Source organism: Cercospora beticola, chromosome 5, assembly GCF_033473495.1.
Source record: "Cercospora beticola chromosome 5, complete sequence".
Taxonomy (NCBI): domain Eukaryota; kingdom Fungi; phylum Ascomycota; class Dothideomycetes; order Mycosphaerellales; family Mycosphaerellaceae; genus Cercospora; species Cercospora beticola.
Window position 1 is genome coordinate 2311175 of NC_088939.1, and position 16835 is coordinate 2328009.

General features: G+C 52.3%; 7 protein-coding genes across 7 annotated transcripts; 1 reads left to right on the forward strand and 6 right to left on the reverse strand.

Moving 5' to 3' along the window:
* Window positions 1-416: 416 nt before the first annotated feature.
* RHO25_008156 (uncharacterized protein) lies at window positions 417-3668 on the reverse strand (the record flags this gene model as incomplete). The annotated part of the gene is made up of 1 exon (XM_023600300.2): window positions 417-3668. The coding sequence occupies one exon, from the start codon at window positions 3666-3668 to the stop codon at window positions 417-419; it is 3252 nt and encodes a 1083-aa protein (XP_023448919.1).
* Window positions 3669-4233: 565 nt separating this feature from the next.
* On the reverse strand, window positions 4234-4963 carry RHO25_008157 (uncharacterized protein; the record flags this gene model as incomplete). Its single annotated transcript, XM_023600301.1, has 2 exons — window positions 4234-4597; window positions 4650-4963. The coding sequence occupies 2 exons, from the start codon at window positions 4961-4963 to the stop codon at window positions 4234-4236; spliced, it is 678 nt and encodes a 225-aa protein (XP_023448948.1).
* Window positions 4964-6364: 1401 nt separating this feature from the next.
* RHO25_008158 (uncharacterized protein) lies at window positions 6365-6826 on the reverse strand (the record flags this gene model as incomplete). Its single annotated transcript, XM_023600302.2, has 1 exon — window positions 6365-6826. The coding sequence occupies one exon, from the start codon at window positions 6824-6826 to the stop codon at window positions 6365-6367; it is 462 nt and encodes a 153-aa protein (XP_023449008.1).
* Window positions 6827-7450: 624 nt separating this feature from the next.
* On the reverse strand, window positions 7451-8057 carry RHO25_008159 (uncharacterized protein; the record flags this gene model as incomplete). The annotated part of the gene is made up of 2 exons (XM_065603035.1): window positions 7451-7672; window positions 7758-8057. The coding sequence occupies 2 exons, from the start codon at window positions 8055-8057 to the stop codon at window positions 7451-7453; spliced, it is 522 nt and encodes a 173-aa protein (XP_065459107.1).
* Window positions 8058-11488: 3431 nt separating this feature from the next.
* RHO25_008160 (uncharacterized protein) lies at window positions 11489-12449 on the forward strand (the record flags this gene model as incomplete). The annotated part of the gene is made up of 3 exons (XM_023600304.2): window positions 11489-12037; window positions 12097-12333; window positions 12396-12449. The coding sequence occupies 3 exons, from the start codon at window positions 11489-11491 to the stop codon at window positions 12447-12449; spliced, it is 840 nt and encodes a 279-aa protein (XP_023449710.1).
* Window positions 12450-12946: 497 nt separating this feature from the next.
* RHO25_008161 (uncharacterized protein) lies at window positions 12947-13956 on the reverse strand (the record flags this gene model as incomplete). Its single annotated transcript, XM_023600305.1, has 2 exons — window positions 12947-13503; window positions 13557-13956. The coding sequence occupies 2 exons, from the start codon at window positions 13954-13956 to the stop codon at window positions 12947-12949; spliced, it is 957 nt and encodes a 318-aa protein (XP_023449709.1).
* A 653-nt stretch (window positions 13957-14609) lies between these two features.
* On the reverse strand, window positions 14610-16484 carry RHO25_008162 (uncharacterized protein; the record flags this gene model as incomplete). The annotated part of the gene is made up of 1 exon (XM_023600306.2): window positions 14610-16484. The coding sequence occupies one exon, from the start codon at window positions 16482-16484 to the stop codon at window positions 14610-14612; it is 1875 nt and encodes a 624-aa protein (XP_023449708.1).
* Between the last annotated feature and the right edge of the window lie 351 nt (window positions 16485-16835).

Consider the following 16835-nt stretch of genomic DNA (forward strand, 5'->3'; position numbering starts at 1 on the left):
GGGACAAGAATAAGCGTAAACCATTGAGACAGTCAACAAACAACCAAGCCTACTCGAGCTACTCAAGCTACTGTAGCTCTTGCAGCTCTTTACCAGTATCGTCGTCATGGACTATGAGCTGTCTGATGCGGCCACGGGGAACGAGTTGCTGATCCGGTAATATGCACAGGGTGGAGAGGAGTCGCTCCACAGTGTGAGACATCGCCATAGGATGTTGGAATGCGCCAATGCCTCAGCATGATGACATCGAAGATCCATGTTGAGGGCGAAAGGTGGGTGGAGCTGGAACTGCTTGAATTGAATCGCTGCTGCCTCAGGCATGATCTCTCGCATAATCTTTTCCCCGAAGCACACGAGGCACGGAGGCCTCCTTCTAGATCTAAGTTAGTCGGCGTCTACATATTCATTATCACATGTTACACACTATCTCTAACCCATAGCCACAATTTCAGCGCATATTTATCGTCCACTGGCTGGACAGAGCGCAATACTGGCATGAAGCGAAGCGTCTCTTCCGTCTGAAACTCAGCTGTTGCCGGCGAATCCCCTTCACTCGACGCGTCTGCCCCGTACGCGCTTTTCCAGAAGTCCAAGAGCTTCAGCGATGGATGAGATTCGTGTTCGTTTGCAGGCGCAGAAATGTCTTCAAGCTTGGCGAGCCACTCTCTGGGGCTAACGGCTTTGATACCTTCGGCATTCTCGAGCCAGCCCAGGAGCATCTTCCAGGTGGTCGTACGGTCCTGATTGAGCAGGTGAACCACCTGGACATTCTCGTTCCTCGAAGACGGTTCTGGTATCTTGCTCTGTTGGCTCAGTCCGAGCTCGATAAAGGCTTGCGCAGCTGTATCCACGGGCAGCCAGCCAACGCTTTCACGCGGCAAATCTGGTAGGCAGCCGGTCACTTTGGCGCTGCTCAACATCAATGGATACGCTTCGCTCTTGTTCCATACGCCATTGACGGTGTCTCCGCTCAGCTGGCCGACTCGTACAACACTGACAGCATTCGCTAGCTCGGGGTGCACCTTGACCGCTTGGAGGCAGATATTCTCTGCAACCCACTTGGATCGAGAGTAGCCGATGTTTCCGCTGCACTGTGCGTCAGCCTGAACTTCCTCTGGGACCTCCTCTCCAGCTCTGATCTGGCTATATGATGCCACCGAAGCAGTGCTCGAGCAAAAGATGAGCCGCGCCGCCTTTGATGACCCGGGACTTGACCCATATTTCGAATGTTGTAACGAGAGATTGAGAAGGTTCTGGAGACCTGCAAAATGCTGACGGAAGCCTTTCAAAGGCAGGATGAAATCTACCGCCCAAGCGAGATGAAAAATGGTGTCGACCTCCTCAGCCAGCTTCGCGTATACGTCGGCTGCAAGGCCCAGGTGGGATGCTGAAAGGTTGCTGATATGAATGGTGACTTTGCGTTCAAAGTCTGTCGGCACAGGCAATTTTCTGCTGACCAGCGCCTTTCTCACTCTCTCCTCTGCCGCTTGCTGGCTGGCGCCTCTCACGAGCACATGAATGCGTGACACTTCAGAACGTGTTACGAGCTGGCACAGTAAGTGGCTACCGAGAGAGCCAGTCATTCCGGTGAGAAGTATAGTTTTTCTCGGCTCCGTCTGAGTTGGCGACGGCGTGCGAGGCGGTGTGAGTGTTGACTGATGAAGCTGCGCAGCGACATATGAGTCAAGCTGGCTATATTTTTCGACAAAGCTGCGCATCAGCTTCGTCTGCTCATCAGTGCTTGAGGACTCTGGATTTCGATCATGGCGAAGATCAATCAACGCTTTGCTGAGCTGTTTGATGCTTCCAGTGTCCTGGACGATAGTCAATGGTAGACGTTTACTGCCTTGCGGCAACAGACGAGAGACAGCGTGCCTGATTTGGATACAGGCCACCGAGTCGACGCCATACGCAAACAGATCCGTGTCTGACTCCAGTTTCGATTCAGCGCTCGTGGCGGACACAATCGACGAGACGGCATCAGAGACGAACGACTCTACATCGTCATCGGCAACTTCGACCTTGCCAGACGGTTCTTTCTCATACGCCTGTTCAATTTCCGAGGCATACCGCTCTTCTGCTATTTTGCGAAGAACTGTGCCTTTGCTACTCTTCTCGAGCGGCTTCTCAGCGTAAGGCATCGGAACCAACATGCTTTTCGGTATCCGCGCATGACCTTGGCTGTCTCGATTCACCTCTTCAACGGCGGGAGCGAAGTCCTTGAGTAAGTCTTCGTCTAAGACGTCCGCAGCCGCGGAAGATCGAAACACCAAAGCGCCAGGACAGGGACGGCCGTTGCCAAAGATCAAAACATCCTGTACCGACGATGACTTCACAGCCAAGCTGTCTTCAAGAGGTGCAGGATCGAACTTCTTACCAGTGATCAACGTCAATTGCGAGTCTGCCCTCGAATCATACCTCCATGCGTTCGGAATAGTGGGATGTCGTTTGAACAGATCACGAGTGGCGAAGGACCCATCCTCACTGACCTTGTCAACTTTGGAGATGAATGGCCAGGTAGGAGGTACTATGAGCTCGCACAAGCCATCATCTCTCTCCTCGAAGTTCACCCCTCCATCTGGCCGCAGATATTCCCATTCGCGGTCTTGTTCGTAATCGCGGTGGGACGACATGAGGAAGCCGCACTCCGCACTGCCCATCCGGGATATGAGGTTAACGCCCTGATCAACTAGACGATTACCCACTTCCGATGGTAAGGCGGCACCTCCGACAGCGACGATGTCCATCCCGCGAAGGAATTTCATGCCTTTGTCTTCTGCAGCCATCATTTCGAGCACATAAGGAACTGAGGCGAAGTACTTCACTGGAGGCGCATCGGTCTTTGCTGCTACCTCCAAGCATTTGATGATGTTGGAACCAGTGATCGGGACATCCTTTCCGGGGAACAGCCAAATGAGAGCCCTACTCGTCCACGCCCGGAACGAGTCTGCGACACCGCCATGGTATAACGGCGTTGTTGTGAAAGTGGCGTGTTTGGTGCCATCAAACCTGGCATAGGCTCCGGCACCACCATAATGCGTTTGCGGAATCGGCTTTGGCACACTGGAAGACGTCCCGGAACTGTGGTGAAGGTAGGCAGTATCGTCCCTCGCAGCATTGCTATCTGGCACGGGTTTCGTCAGAGGCTGCTGTGCGAGCTCGAACGGACTCTTGTCTGCATTGAATGGTAACAGATGGGTGGCCAATTCCACGTTCGCGCTCTTTCCTGCCAAGTCTGTATATGCTTCGTCATGAAAGAGCTTCTTAACGTTGCATTGCTTACACAGCCCAGCAATAGCAGTCGGTGAGCATTGTGGCGCAATCAGCAGGACAGGGTGGCCAAGCCTCATCAATCCCAGCCATGCAAAGAGGAATTCCGGAGTACTCGAGCTCAGCAATCCTACAGTTTCCCCATGCGGTATGCTGACCGGTTTGGCGATAAGTTGTGCTGTCGCACAGGATCCTTGAAGGAGCTCTCGAAAGTTCAACACTCGTGTTTGCCACTCCTCGTCGCCGTTGCTGCCAGGTATGTAAGACCCCACTGCTGGAGTCTCAGGATCTGATTCTGCTGCTTGCCGAATAAAGTCGTTGATATTCGTGAAGTCATCATTTTCCTTATACGGTTTGGCTTGTCCAAGAGTGCAAGTGAAGTATGTGGGATCTGGCATGATGTTCAATAGAACTAAAACCAACAGAACAGTCAGGTAGCAGCATCTGAAGAAAGTCACCAATCTGACAGCTCAGAGCAAGCTGCAAAGCTGCAAAGTAATGACATGCATATAGCTTATGACGTGTACATCTATGAGGTACCTCACATGTGAAGAAAGTCGTCGCTGGCATAATAGATTAAGTTTTGGCTAATGCATTCATCGACTTGGCCGGTATCGGGTCCGTACCAAGAGTGTTCTATGATTCGTTGTGGTGTCACACAAGCTGTGGATCTCTTCCACCTTCCAACTGCACGAGCAAGGAATCCACGCGAGCAAGCCACGAATGGAGGACAGAACAGTCATGGCGTAATCTGACCTGAGCTGGGGAGCGAGGGTCTTTGTTCCGGAGGCACAATGTTGCCGCCATGAGTAGAGGGAAGAATTATGCAAGCAGAGAGAGCATTCATACTGATTTTCTTCCAAATACAATGACCAAGTATCCGATCCTCAATCATCAATCAATCCATCTCCACTTTCTCTCATGCAGTAACGAGCTTTCCAAGCTCCATCCAGGCCGCATTCCTTACAAGAAGAAACAAGCCAATGGGTTCAGCAAGCTGCAGTTACCCTTCTTGTTTGGCACATAGCATCCATTTCCCTGTGGGCGAGAAGAACATCCACACTGTCCCTTGTAGATCGGAGTTCGTGGTCCAAACTGCTGGACTTCTTGGGCATTCGAGTAGTCCTGGGCGATGTTCAGCAAGGCCAAAGTCAGCGGAGTGAGGTCTTTGGCGCGGGTCCTCTGCTGGACGGCAGCTGCTGCATCCGCAACGGCGACTTTCAACTTGATCAGACCAGGGCCGATGTAGTCGATGAATGGGCGTGGGCCTTTGATGTACTCCGCTCTTTTCTTGACATAGATTTGATCGGCGGCGAGGGTATTTGGTCTGAATGGAGTAAGGATATATTTCTGAATCGCCTGCTGAATCAAAAACTTACCCGAGCTTATTGGTGATGAATTCCAGAATAGCCTGGGCTCCTGCATCGGTATAGAAGCCGCCACTGCTGCTTGCTGCAACTCCGATCGCCTCCCAAGCAGCTAGAAGATCCGCATTCGCACTGGCAAGGGCTTCGTAATCGGCATCAACGCCAGCTCTGTAGCGGCCTGCAATCTCGCCAGAGGCAACCGTCGCGTGGTCACACTCCTGCAGAAGTCCGACAACCTGAGCGGAGTTCTCTGACGCATCGAACGAGACTTGCGCAGTAGCGCCGAGGGCAAGCGCAGTGAGCGAGAGAAGCTTGAATGCGACCATGATTGCTGAGCGAGGGGATGTGGTTGATGATTGTAGATTGTAGATGGTCGGTGCTGTGATACCAATTTCTTTGGTCATCCTCTGCCTCTTTATACCATCTCTCTATCGACCACCTGCGCAAAGCTTATGGGATACAATTCCGAAAGAGGCAGGAAATGCATGACCAGCCGCCGCGGGTGCTTCGAATCGCGCAAACGTTTCAGCTGTTCTTTGCTGAGCCGGCGATGATGATGTAAGGCATCATTGTACATGTTCGTGGTTAGCAATGGTGTGTGGTGAACGGCAGCCATCGATGATAGACTTGCGGCTCGAGTCTAATGTTACAGAAGCCGTATAGCTCATGGCCGCACATGGCCATGCCACGTGGGTATCGTTCTCAACCCGGAAGGTAAGACAACATTTGAACAGGCTGGAAGGCTTCGGTGTCGGCGTGGGCATACATATCAAGTGTGTAGCATGCTTTGGAAATGAGCCACAGCAGAGAGTGTCCACTCAGTTACAGGCCGAGTCTGTATAATCTAGATGGTCGATGATTGCCTGCCTGAGTCAGTAACAAGACATTAAATCTCATTTGGAGCCTTTTCTCCCGCGATCCCGCTTTCGGTATGCAGTGAGGTCGTGATCCCGTGCATTGTTTGAAGCAGGCCGACTAGAATCTACCAGTACGCAGTCACTTATGTCGCAGTCTTGGTGGGTCAATGGAACGGCTAAGTCGGCAGTCTGACTCGACAGCTGGAGGACCAGTCATGACTCAAGCAATGCATTCTCTTGTAAAGGCAGTCGATATATTCAGGCCACTGTGACCGAGACGGCCAGTACTGGCATCTGCAAGGAATTCAGCGCACCACTCACAGCAGCTTTTGGGCGCATCTTGCGTGCGGCTCCAGGGACACGGAAATACCAGGTTTCCACAAGAGCAAGCCACGTGTGGTTCCAGACACTGCCATTGCTCGCAAAATGATGAGATAGCGGCCGCGCTTGCTGCAGCATATGCTCCAGCTCGTTCTAGCACAAAATCAAGCGCACCGTTGCCGCTCTCCGTGCTTCAAGATCTGCATGCAACGCCATGCATCACCCGATAGTACGTGCGCCAAGAACTCAAAGATTTGTATTCTGCGAAGCATCGCCTTCCACTCCCTCATTCATACGCCCCAACATACGAGCAGTGCGAACTTCTTCAGGGCATGACCAGGATGGCAGCTCAAGCTGCCCGAAGAGGCGGATGCTCGAAGTCTCTGCAATGCTAAAGGATAAAGACACCGGCAGGCGTGGAGGGGTACGGTATGAACTGTGATTTGCTTGTATGTATGCACCACGTCGCGAGTGCAACGAGAGTTCGGTGTGTTGCGTGAGATATGTACCGATTCCTTCATCCGTCATCGGGTATGGGCGTTCGACCAATCACCTTAACCGTGGGGTTGCCGCAATCATGTCCTCCATACGCAACGGACTTTGTCTTGCATCTGGAAAGACATTTTGCAGCATTTCGAGATCCTCATTTGGCGACAAGTTCTCTTCTAGCGGCGCGTGAACAAGATCGACGAGCTCCTGATCCAGTTCTCGCAGCATCCTGAAGTGATCCCTCAGTTCTGGGCATCTTGCTTCCACGAGCGCATTGACGACGACAAGAGTGCTCTCATAGGAAAGACAAGTAGTTCGCTCGCGGGGATGAATATTTTCCGACCACTGCTCATCGCCCGAGTCGTCGTCGATCTGAATATTCGAATAGAACTCGGCTGGAGTTGGCGTCCGCAACGGTTCTTCGAGCTGCGGCGCCACGATCATGCAAACGCGACAATAATTCTCCACAACTTCTTGTTGCCGCTGCCGGTCTTCCCAGCGCCTTCGAGCAAGTTCTGCCATTTTCTGTTCCTAGATTATTTTCTCGAATGCTCACACGTTCTCCGGTAGCTGTGTGGAGTTTTGCGAATGTGATGAGTATCTGATAGCTCCACAATGTCGGCTGCACACCCGATATATGCCTGTATGAGCGTTTGAACGTTGTAAGACATGATCGATATGTCTAGCGCAGCGAGACAATCATGTCTCAAATTGGCACAGTCTTGCTCTTCGTCTAAGGTCGATGTGTGAGAGGCGCTGTCCAGTCGCGCAAGATCTGACACTTGAGTAAACGAGTCCGTGACCACTGCCAAAAAGCACCTGGTCTAGACAGTTCAGCAGTATTCAAGACTTGTTCCTCGCTATGCAACAATCAAGGTGCGCGCCAGGCGAAGCCCTCAGTACGTGAGGTGCAATAATGGGTGCGTCACTAAACTCGCGCTGCGTTCATATGATCTGCTGTTCGTTAGCATTGACTCAAGCCTTCGATGTTTAAGTGAGCTTACCTTGGCATTCTCAGCCTATCTCGGCCGACATAGTCGGCACGTATCTTGCTTCGGCGGTCGCCAGCTGAAGCACCAAGATACGCGTTCACTTCTGTCAAGGTTTGACTTGAATGGGGTTTTACTCAAAATTCAAGGGAATCGCTCAATCCTCGTCGTCCTCGTCCTTTCTGCGCCGAGCTCCAGGACTCGCGCTTCGCTCTCGCCCACCTTTCCTCTGTCCCTTTGGCGCAGAGCCCTTCGTAGGTGGGGGCCGGACAAAGGCATAGTCGACACCAATCTTCTGCTCCAGCAATTCCTTGCCATCCGCATCCTGAATTGCGGCTTTCGCCTCGTCCAATGTTGGGTACTCAATGAGCACATAACCCTGCGATAGGAACATGTCAGTCTTACGCATATCCGACACCGGACTTTCCCGGCTCAGGAGTGGTGTCCTGTGCATGGCTGCGCACCTGCCACATCCACTTCGTCCTCTTGTTCTTTCTTACCTTGACATAACCTGTCCTTCGGTCCAGATTCATGTGCAAGTTCTTGATGTCTCCGTACTCTCCAAACATGTCTTGAATATCTTCCTCCGAGGCTTCCTCGTGCACATTGGTCACGATGATGATCCAGCCCTCGATACTGCGCACGGCGGCCGCATTCTCTGCTGTTTTGGTGTCTTGGCCCGATCGGCTGGTGCTGCTCTTTGGCTTTGACTCTTCGGTATCGGAGTGCGCCTGGGGCGCGTCGGCCATTTCTTCGTCGGCCATGATCGGGTCGAGTGTCGAGTATTCGGTAGGAGCGGTGTTCGTGTCGTTGGCAGTTGAGGGCAAGTTGAAGTTGAAGCCTGAGAGCCTGAAAGCATGGACTGCCAAGCATTTCCGGATTTCGAGCCGCAAAGTCAGACATTCTTCCTCGTCGAACTTTCACTTCACTTCATGCTTCCTCATATTGACGATCACAGGACGGCGATCACTGTGCCCATGCATTCGATGATGGCGAGAAAGCAGTCTCAGTTCAGCTCAACTACCTATTGCTGCCGGTTCAGCGCGGTGGAGTTGTCCGCCTCACGAGGAGATCCGAACTGAAACAACGCGTCTGCAGAAGTCGGCGAAACTATACCAAGAGACATGTCACCATTTCGGACCTCCTCCGCAGGATTCGAGGCAGAAGTCTCCCTTCTCAAGCAATCACGACGCATCCGGCTACTTCTCCTTCACGGAACTCCTACAAGGTCCTCTCTGAGGAGCGGCTCTCTAGATCGCGTCATGCGGGATGGAATCAGCTGTGGGCTGGATGCGTCAACAACACCGCAAGGTGTTTGTCCCAAAAGGTTGCAAGATCAAGTTTACCACCGGACCTTCATAGTTCATACTAGCTCTCCACCTGTCTCGTCGGCGGCACTGGTCACGGCGAGGCGGTGTCCGTGGGAAGTGTGACTCCTTGCGTGCCGACATTTATACACCGAAATATGCAGCTGGCAGCAATTCGTTATGATACAACATCGCCAGCTGCATCACTCTACTCAATTTCCTCTCGAGAACATCGCCCTTCACCGGCCATATCTCCTCTCATCAAGCTCGATGCAAGCTTCTTCCATTATGCAATAGACTCCATGAAAGCGTGTGATCCATAACAATAGTGACTTGACTTGAGCAGCAGCGCCCGCAATCACAGCCAAAATCGCGCCGACTATTTTGGTTGACGTTGTTCGCATTGCCCAAGATTACAGAGGCACGCTCGTGTCTACGGCGCCCAGCGGCAATGATGATGCTGTGTGACATGCTGTCTCGCACATTCTAAAATCATCATCACAGGCCGCAGTGATGCGAGTCACGCAGTTTGGCGGCAGAGCTCCTTCGCGAACGTATGATATGATGAACAATCAAGGATACACTAAGATCAAGTTCACGGGTTTGTCCCATATGCCAACAACCAATCCCCCAATCTTGCAGGCACGATCTCACAAATTCAAGATTCAGAGCAGGACAGGACAGTAGCGGCAGACAAGTTCGGATCGATCATTGCTTTGGCCTCAGCAAAAGCTGATCTCCCAGTGCTAATGTCGAATGGACCTGACGACGACTACCGCCCTCAATGTCCAGTCATCGCAAGTAGTCTGGACCATGCTTTCTGTAAGGCAATCTTCGCGGGCAATTCACAATGGACTCGGCAACTGATACGATCGTATTGAGCTCGGAACAGCGTCATCCTTCTTGGGATGCCCTGTTTCAACCGGCCACATCTCCCCGACTTTGATCTTGGTCTTCTACGCACGCAGATGCTGGCGCTCTCGTACGAAGATCTTCGCATATCGCATATTGTCGGTCGGAAGCATTCGCGGAGGCTTGTGCAGTACACACCGTTGTCTTTGCGATCATGTTTCACCAGCTTCGGTGCTCCTGTGCTCCGTGGATTGCACTGTACTTGCACAAAATCTCGATTTGGTCTATCAGTGGCTTACACAATGGATTCCTAAGGATGAGTGAACTGTATCGGCTCTATGTGGACTAGTCGGTTCAGAGGACCCGGAGTGCCTAAGTTAACTAGCATCGCGGCCGCGATGCGGTGCCGACGGAGGGAACTGCGGTAGACCTATCTTCCCCATCTTATTACTCTGTAAGGAGTACAAGATCGTGGTCTTGGCAGGTGGCTTGTCGGTGAATTCGGTGCTTTCGCAATGGTCGACACACTAGCGGCTCACCACCCCTTGCTATACACCCCGGGTCAGCTATTCCGACCCCACAAATTCCAGGAGATGGCAAACTAACATTCATTATAGGTGACTTAGTGCCTGTGGTACTACAGATAGACTTTGGTACACGGTGGTGACGGGGGCACTATTCTCGGGACGACTTCACCTTCTGTTCGGGAACATGATGTCAATGACATGAGCTGCGAGAGAGAGCCAAGCGGATTCCCTGGATCAGACACGTTGTCTGCTGAATCAGGTATTCATTCTGTCGCTCCTCAGAAGGAATTCTCCATACGCCAAACGTCTAGTGCTTCGACAGACATCAATCGGCAAGACAGTGACGGGGTTCAGTGGCAGTGCTTTTGCTGTGATCGAGTGTTCTATTCACGTGGGCAGCTCGAAGCCTCCGGAAGTATATGATCGCCATCGACGATGCAGACAGCGTTACTGACACGCTGCTTCAACGTAGAATAGGTCCACAAAGTCTCTCACGAAGTCGCTAGTTTGATGACGATCTCATTGACGTCTATCCGATAGTACTGAAGCAGGCACATCTATGGATTTTCTGTGACATGCCAACGCGTGAACATCAAAGAGCAGCAGCCACTCTGGTATTCGCTTATCGCCGGGCTACCTCCTCTCCACGCTACCAATCCATGTTTAGTGAACATTGACGCCATGTGTTGCAGATGTCTACGCTATTCTGAGACATGATAGCGGCTGTGGTATTGCGCAACTGTACTTGAGCTGATTGGATAAAAGTGTTTCCCCGGAGTCCTGCTATGCCAAAATTCCGATCTGGGACAAGCGCAGGTCAAGCACTACGCGTGTCGTCTGCAATGTAGGGCCACCCAACTGATATTAAACACTAGAAGATCACTAGAAGAACTGCATTCTCCGATGCTAACACTCTAGCTCAAGATGTGGCAGTCGACCTTCCGGGTGGCTAGGACATATCCGGTAACTCTGTGGATGGCAGAAGCGACTCTACTCCGCAATAATGGCCGGGCCAAGGCTTATAGGACCTACTGTGAAACGAGACTATGCTAGCTAACAGCTGTAATGCTTGCTCAGATTGCCTGATTCGGAATGTTATAGGCGATTAATCCTTCCATCCCAAAACCACGCATGCAAGGTTCAACATCTTGGCCAACGTCGAAAGCACATGGAAGCACGTTCTGCGAGTTCACAGCTGCACAGGAAGAAACGGCTACAATGGGCACAGCTGTCAACCTTCGGAGAATCACAACTCGACAGCCTGACAGCTGGGCAAAGACACTGGCAGTCGGAGCAGGTCGACAGCGTATATTAGGATGCAAGTCGACCGCCCATTCTCGAAACTCATCATCAGCATCAACAACACCAGCAGCCTCATCAGCACACCAGCCCAATTCCCCTCTCATCAATTCTTTCTTGCACACAACAAAGTTGATCTTTGTTTATCATTTTCCATCGCAATCGATCACAAATACCAACCTATCAAAAAAAATCCCATCTACCAACAAAATGAAGTTCACCACCACCGCCATCTTCGTCGCCAGCGCCGCCGCTGTTGCCCTGCCGGATCAGGGTACCACCGCCGAGAAGCCTGGTTCCAACCAAATCAGCCACGCTGGACCCAAGCTTGGCCTGCCTGAACCAATCTTCTCTGACCGCATTGGCATCCCATACCAGCCACGCATTCTCTCTCGTGATGCTTTCAGCTTCGACTTTGGACTCGGCGGCAACGACCCACTCGACGGCATTCCAGACTTCATCAAGCCTTCCAAGCGCGATGCTCTTGCCGATGCTCTCATCTCCGTCATTGGAGCAGGCAATGGACGCAACATCAACGCGAGAGATGCTCTCATCTCTGTCATTGGAGCTGGCAATGGACGCCTCGCCACGAGGGATCTCGAGTCTGTGAGACGTGCTATCGGTGCCGGTGCCGCCGCTGTTCTCGGTGGTGTCGTCTCCGGTGTCGTCGCTCCCGCCGTCACCACGGGCATCAACGCCGCCAGCAAGGCTTTCCGCGGCGGCAACAAGCGCGCTGTTGACGAAGTCTCCTACGAGGAAGTGAGTAGGATTCCTTGCAATCACCTCACCCCGAACCCGCTGCTAACAATCCGATCTAGGCTAGCGCTGAGTTCATCGACGCTGTCGTCAAGCAGATCGCAGCCAATGGCGTCGATGATGGTACCGCAGGTGTCTGCACTTCTGTCGAATACACCGTTTCCGCTCCAGGTTCCACTCGTGATGCCAACGGTGTCCGCTTCGAGCGCGATGGCAAGACCACCGACTACGACTGCTTCCTCCTCGCTGCTGGTGGCAAGTTCTCCGTCAACCCAGCTGATCTCGCTACCAAGGGCGCTGTAAGTCAACTCTCCATCGATCATTCTCATCAAAGATCTCCTTACTGACCTTGCAATATCAGGTGGCTGTTGCTGGCGGCAGCTTCGACAAGGATGGTGTCCTCACTGTTGCCTAGATGGCCAACAATTTCTACTGTTGATCAGTTGGAAATCACAACAGCCGGTCTGTTGTTTACGATCACTACATGATTGCGATGTTGCATGAAGATCTCGCGCCGGACGCGGCGCTTGATGAGCCTGGGCTGACGACTACATTACACTGGTGTGCTGCATAGCTGGTCGGTCGTTGGGGTGCTTTTGTTGTTGTTTAGATTTGAAATTGAATTGTTGGCCAACATTCACTCGAGTTTTCGTCTTCTTTTCCATATGTTTTCGTGAGCGCACTCACAGCAATACTTGTTCGAACTCTCCTCGTAGGATTGGCCTGCGACTAGATGCTCTTCGCAAGCTCTCGCTGGAACACCTGCTAATAATCGACGTCTTTTTGGAAACCTTTCTGTCTCCAGGTCTCCACCTCCGGTTGTCGCCTTTCAGCGGGCCGAGAGTCATGGAGTTCGATGCTAAATTAAGTACACACGATCCTGACTTAAAGGCAAATGAGTGTTGCTCCTGCCTAAATCTTCTCAAACCACTGGAGTAGAGTCTCCACGAATTCCTTGGGCTTCTCCTCCGCGATCCAATGTCCTGCGCCAGGTATAGCCACGAATTCGACATCATTGTAGAACTCCTTCGCCATATTCGTTGCCATTTCCTCATTAGCAAAACTTTGCCCGCCCCACAGGGCAAGTGACCTGACCTGGCACTTTGCATGCTCTTCTATTCGCTTGACATTGTCCTCGCCGTCTTTCTCGAAGCATCTGTAAACATTCAAGCCTGCACGCATGGCGCCTGGCTGCGCGTAAGCTGTGACGTAGACATCCAAATCGTGGGAGCTGATGGCATCGGGGTTCTGTACGAGGCGGTCGAAGAAGTGTTTCAGGTAAATTCGCTCGCGCCCTTGGATCAGGGCTTCGGGGAGGTCGGGAACGGAATGGAAGGTGAAGTGCCAGACTTGCATGGAACTCTTTGTGCTGTGGTATGCTTTAGTGCCTGGCAGCGGGTTCTCACCCTGTGCTATGCTGGCCACGTTGTCCGGAAATTGAGCAGCGTAGGAATGCGCAATCATGCCGCCTGATGGCTTCCGTCAGCATGTCTGACCAGGTTGCAAATGCTTCTCTGCCTACCGATATCATGTCCCACCAAATGCAGCTTGTCCTTGACTCCCAAGTGCTTGACGAGGTTGTGCAGATCCTTCGCCATGACTTCCTTCGTGTACCCATTCCACGGCTTGCTGCTGCTTCCTGCTCCTCTGTAGTCTGGCGCGATGACATGGTAGCCAGCGTCTGCCAGAGGCGTAATCACTCTTCGGAACTGATAGGACGTCTGTGGAAATCCATGGATGAGCAGAACCGTCCCCTTCGCTGCTTCCCCCTCAGGCGGAGGACACGCGATAGTGTGCAGGTAGATGCCGTCTTCGAGCGATGGAGAAGCGGGCTCGTTGTCCCCGACCCGGACGCGTTCGTGGACCCATCGTGAGTCGTCGATCTTAAAGGCCGGCGTCACGCCAGCGCCTGCTGTAGTCATGATGCTCCTTGTGCGTACTGAGATTGTAGTATGAGATGTCTGTATTCCGCTTACCTTTCCTGCTTCAACAAGAGCTCTTATGGTGGGACGAACACGATGGCGCTCGTGACGCTCGAGATGCATATGAAGCCAGTGTGACGCTCGAAGCGCATCATGATGGGCAACTACGCCCACCTGGCTTTGAAATCAGCTTTCCTCATCGACATCGTACTCTCTTGGCCGTAGTTGGTAGCACGGTCAACATGGTGTAGATGTTGCAAGTTGTGGGACAGAGTCCACATCAAGCCCCGAAAGTTGGAGTTGGAGAGCTCCGATCCTTGGCAATCGATTGCAGTATCAGCACCTTGTTGGCATGTTCAACATACTCCGCAAATCACCCATACAAAAGCGTCACATGGTCATCGATGAACAAGTTGCAGCTGCAATGCATCCTGCAAAAGCCTACAACCCATTTACCAGGTTATCGAGCATCGCCAAAACCTTGGCTATACAGACATTGGCTGCTCAACTTCGGCCGCTAGTGGCAGAACGTCGATCTCAGTTGACAACCACAGCACTGACCATCATCACAACCACCAAAAACAGCCACGAAAAACAACCACGCTATGACAGATTTGTAAAGGGAGCGACAATTCGTTCTCAAATATCTAACCTCAAGCTGCATCCTCCTTGATGAAGTCCGCGCCTCGTTCCGCGATGGCATATACCAGACTCTGGATATTTGCCCGTGGGATAAGTGGAAACACGCTTGCATCGATCACTCTTAAGCCCTCGACTCCGTATACTCGAAATTTCTCATCTACAACGCCTCCCTGCTCTCGCGGCAGCATGGCAGCTGTTCCACAAGGATGATATTCACTCTGGAAGCTCTCACGAACCCAATCCTCCACATTTGCTTCATCGAGCTTGTGATATCCTGGTTGGTAAATCGTTCCGTTTCCTGCCAGTAGATCCGAAAGTGGCGTGGTCTGGACAACGCTCTGTAGGTGCAACGCAGCAGCAGCAAGGAGCTTGACATCCAGCGGATGAGATAGATATCTGGGGTCAATGGTCGGATACTCCGACGCATTCGCTGAATTGATGTGAACGCTACCGCGCGAGAACGGATGTTCAAGCACAGCTGTGATTGTCAAAAAGTTGCCTGGGACACTCGATGCGAATAGCTTGCTTGTGTCATTGACAAACTGAGGAGACATCCCGCCCGGCACCGCAAACTCTTGCATCACAGCTTCGTTGTGGATGTCGTCGCAGAGTATGGACTGCTGAGCAGTGCTTGGTCTGCATAGCTTGGATTGGCTTGTACTTTCACCAGTGATCGTTGCACTCGAGCAGTACATGTTGACTGTCTGATTTAGGTCTGCTCTATCGTAGCCGCCGATTTGTTCGAGAGAAAGCAATGCTGACATGGCGCTAGTCGTCGCCAGTGGACCATCGCGTCGGTCGATGAAATTCTGATATGCCTCGTCGAAAAGGGTTCCGTTTGCGAAGTCGTCTAAGGTAAAGATACCAGGCCGAACTTCGTAACCGAGAGGAACGTACACATGATCTTCCAGGCCCTCGCCGACATTGTGATTCTCCACGACCTGTGGAATGCCAAACTTTTGCAGCACTTCAGGATCGCCAACTCCGGACAGCTCCAGTAACTGAGGCGAACCAAAGGCACCGGCACTCAAAATCACTTCTTTCTTCGCAAAGACTTTGTGCGTCGTACCATTGATGTTGTAAATTGCGCCCACTGCACGATGTGTCCCTTCATCTTGGTCAAACAGTATACGCTGAACGTGCGCACCAGTCATGGCTTTGAAGTTCTGTCGCTTCGAAGCATCTTGCAAATATGTGGTAGCAGCGTAGCTGCGACTTCTCGACTTCGGATCCATGTTCAGCATGTTCGTATAACCGCCAAGCGCGAGTCCATTTCGCGGATCGCCATCGACTGCAAGACCCAAGGTCTCGTAGGTCCTTGGCCATGCTTCGTCGAGTGGGAAGTAGATGTCGGCAAAAGTGGTCAAGATGGGCCCTTCATCTCCGTGCAGGCTTTGGTCGATATACTGAGTACGCAGTGCCTCTTCCGTCTGCGTTGAAGGTCTGATGAATGTCTCGGATTTGTTGAAGAATGGCTCAAGCACTTCCCAGCTCCAGTTCCTGTTGCCGAGAAGCCCCCAATTGTTGATGTCCTGCTGCGAGGCATGCGTCCACCAGAGGAAGTTGATAGCCGAAGAGCCCCCAAGCTGCTTACCGCGTGGATGGGCGATCACATTGTTGTTGACATGCTCCTGAGGGGTTGTGTGATAGTTCCAGTCATATCTTTCGTCGCTGTAGAGCGAGGTCAAGAGGTTCGGGGCTAGGACGTTCACATCTTGAGACCGGTCCTCGCCTGCTTCGAGCACGGCCACTGTAGTCTTCGTATCCTCGCTGAGCCGAGCTGCTACTGTCAGGCCTGCGGTGCCTCCGCCGACCACAACATAGTCGTATTGATCGCGAGCGAATGCTGTGATGGCAATGCCAAGCAGCAAATGATACGCGACCATGATCAATCGGGCGTGCGATTACGGAGAGCGTCCTCGAAGAATGTGTATTGCCGCACGAAGGTGCGATACATGCATTATGAAAGACTTACCTCTCTATACGCACAGTCTGCTTCTCAACAATTCCGTCGCGATCTGCTCGGCCGCAGGTGGACCCCAATGATCTGCAGAGCTCCCCTCGGAATTTGCACGCGACGCTGCAAGAGAAGTGTCCACTCGTAACACGGTGGGCCATTCTTGCAGTTGGAATGCAACGCCACGATTCCTCGTCAGCTTTTGGTAAGTACATAGTCGGCAGACCGAATGTGGACGCAGCAAGCAGGAGCTTGGTGGTCGACGTTCGGATAAATTAGC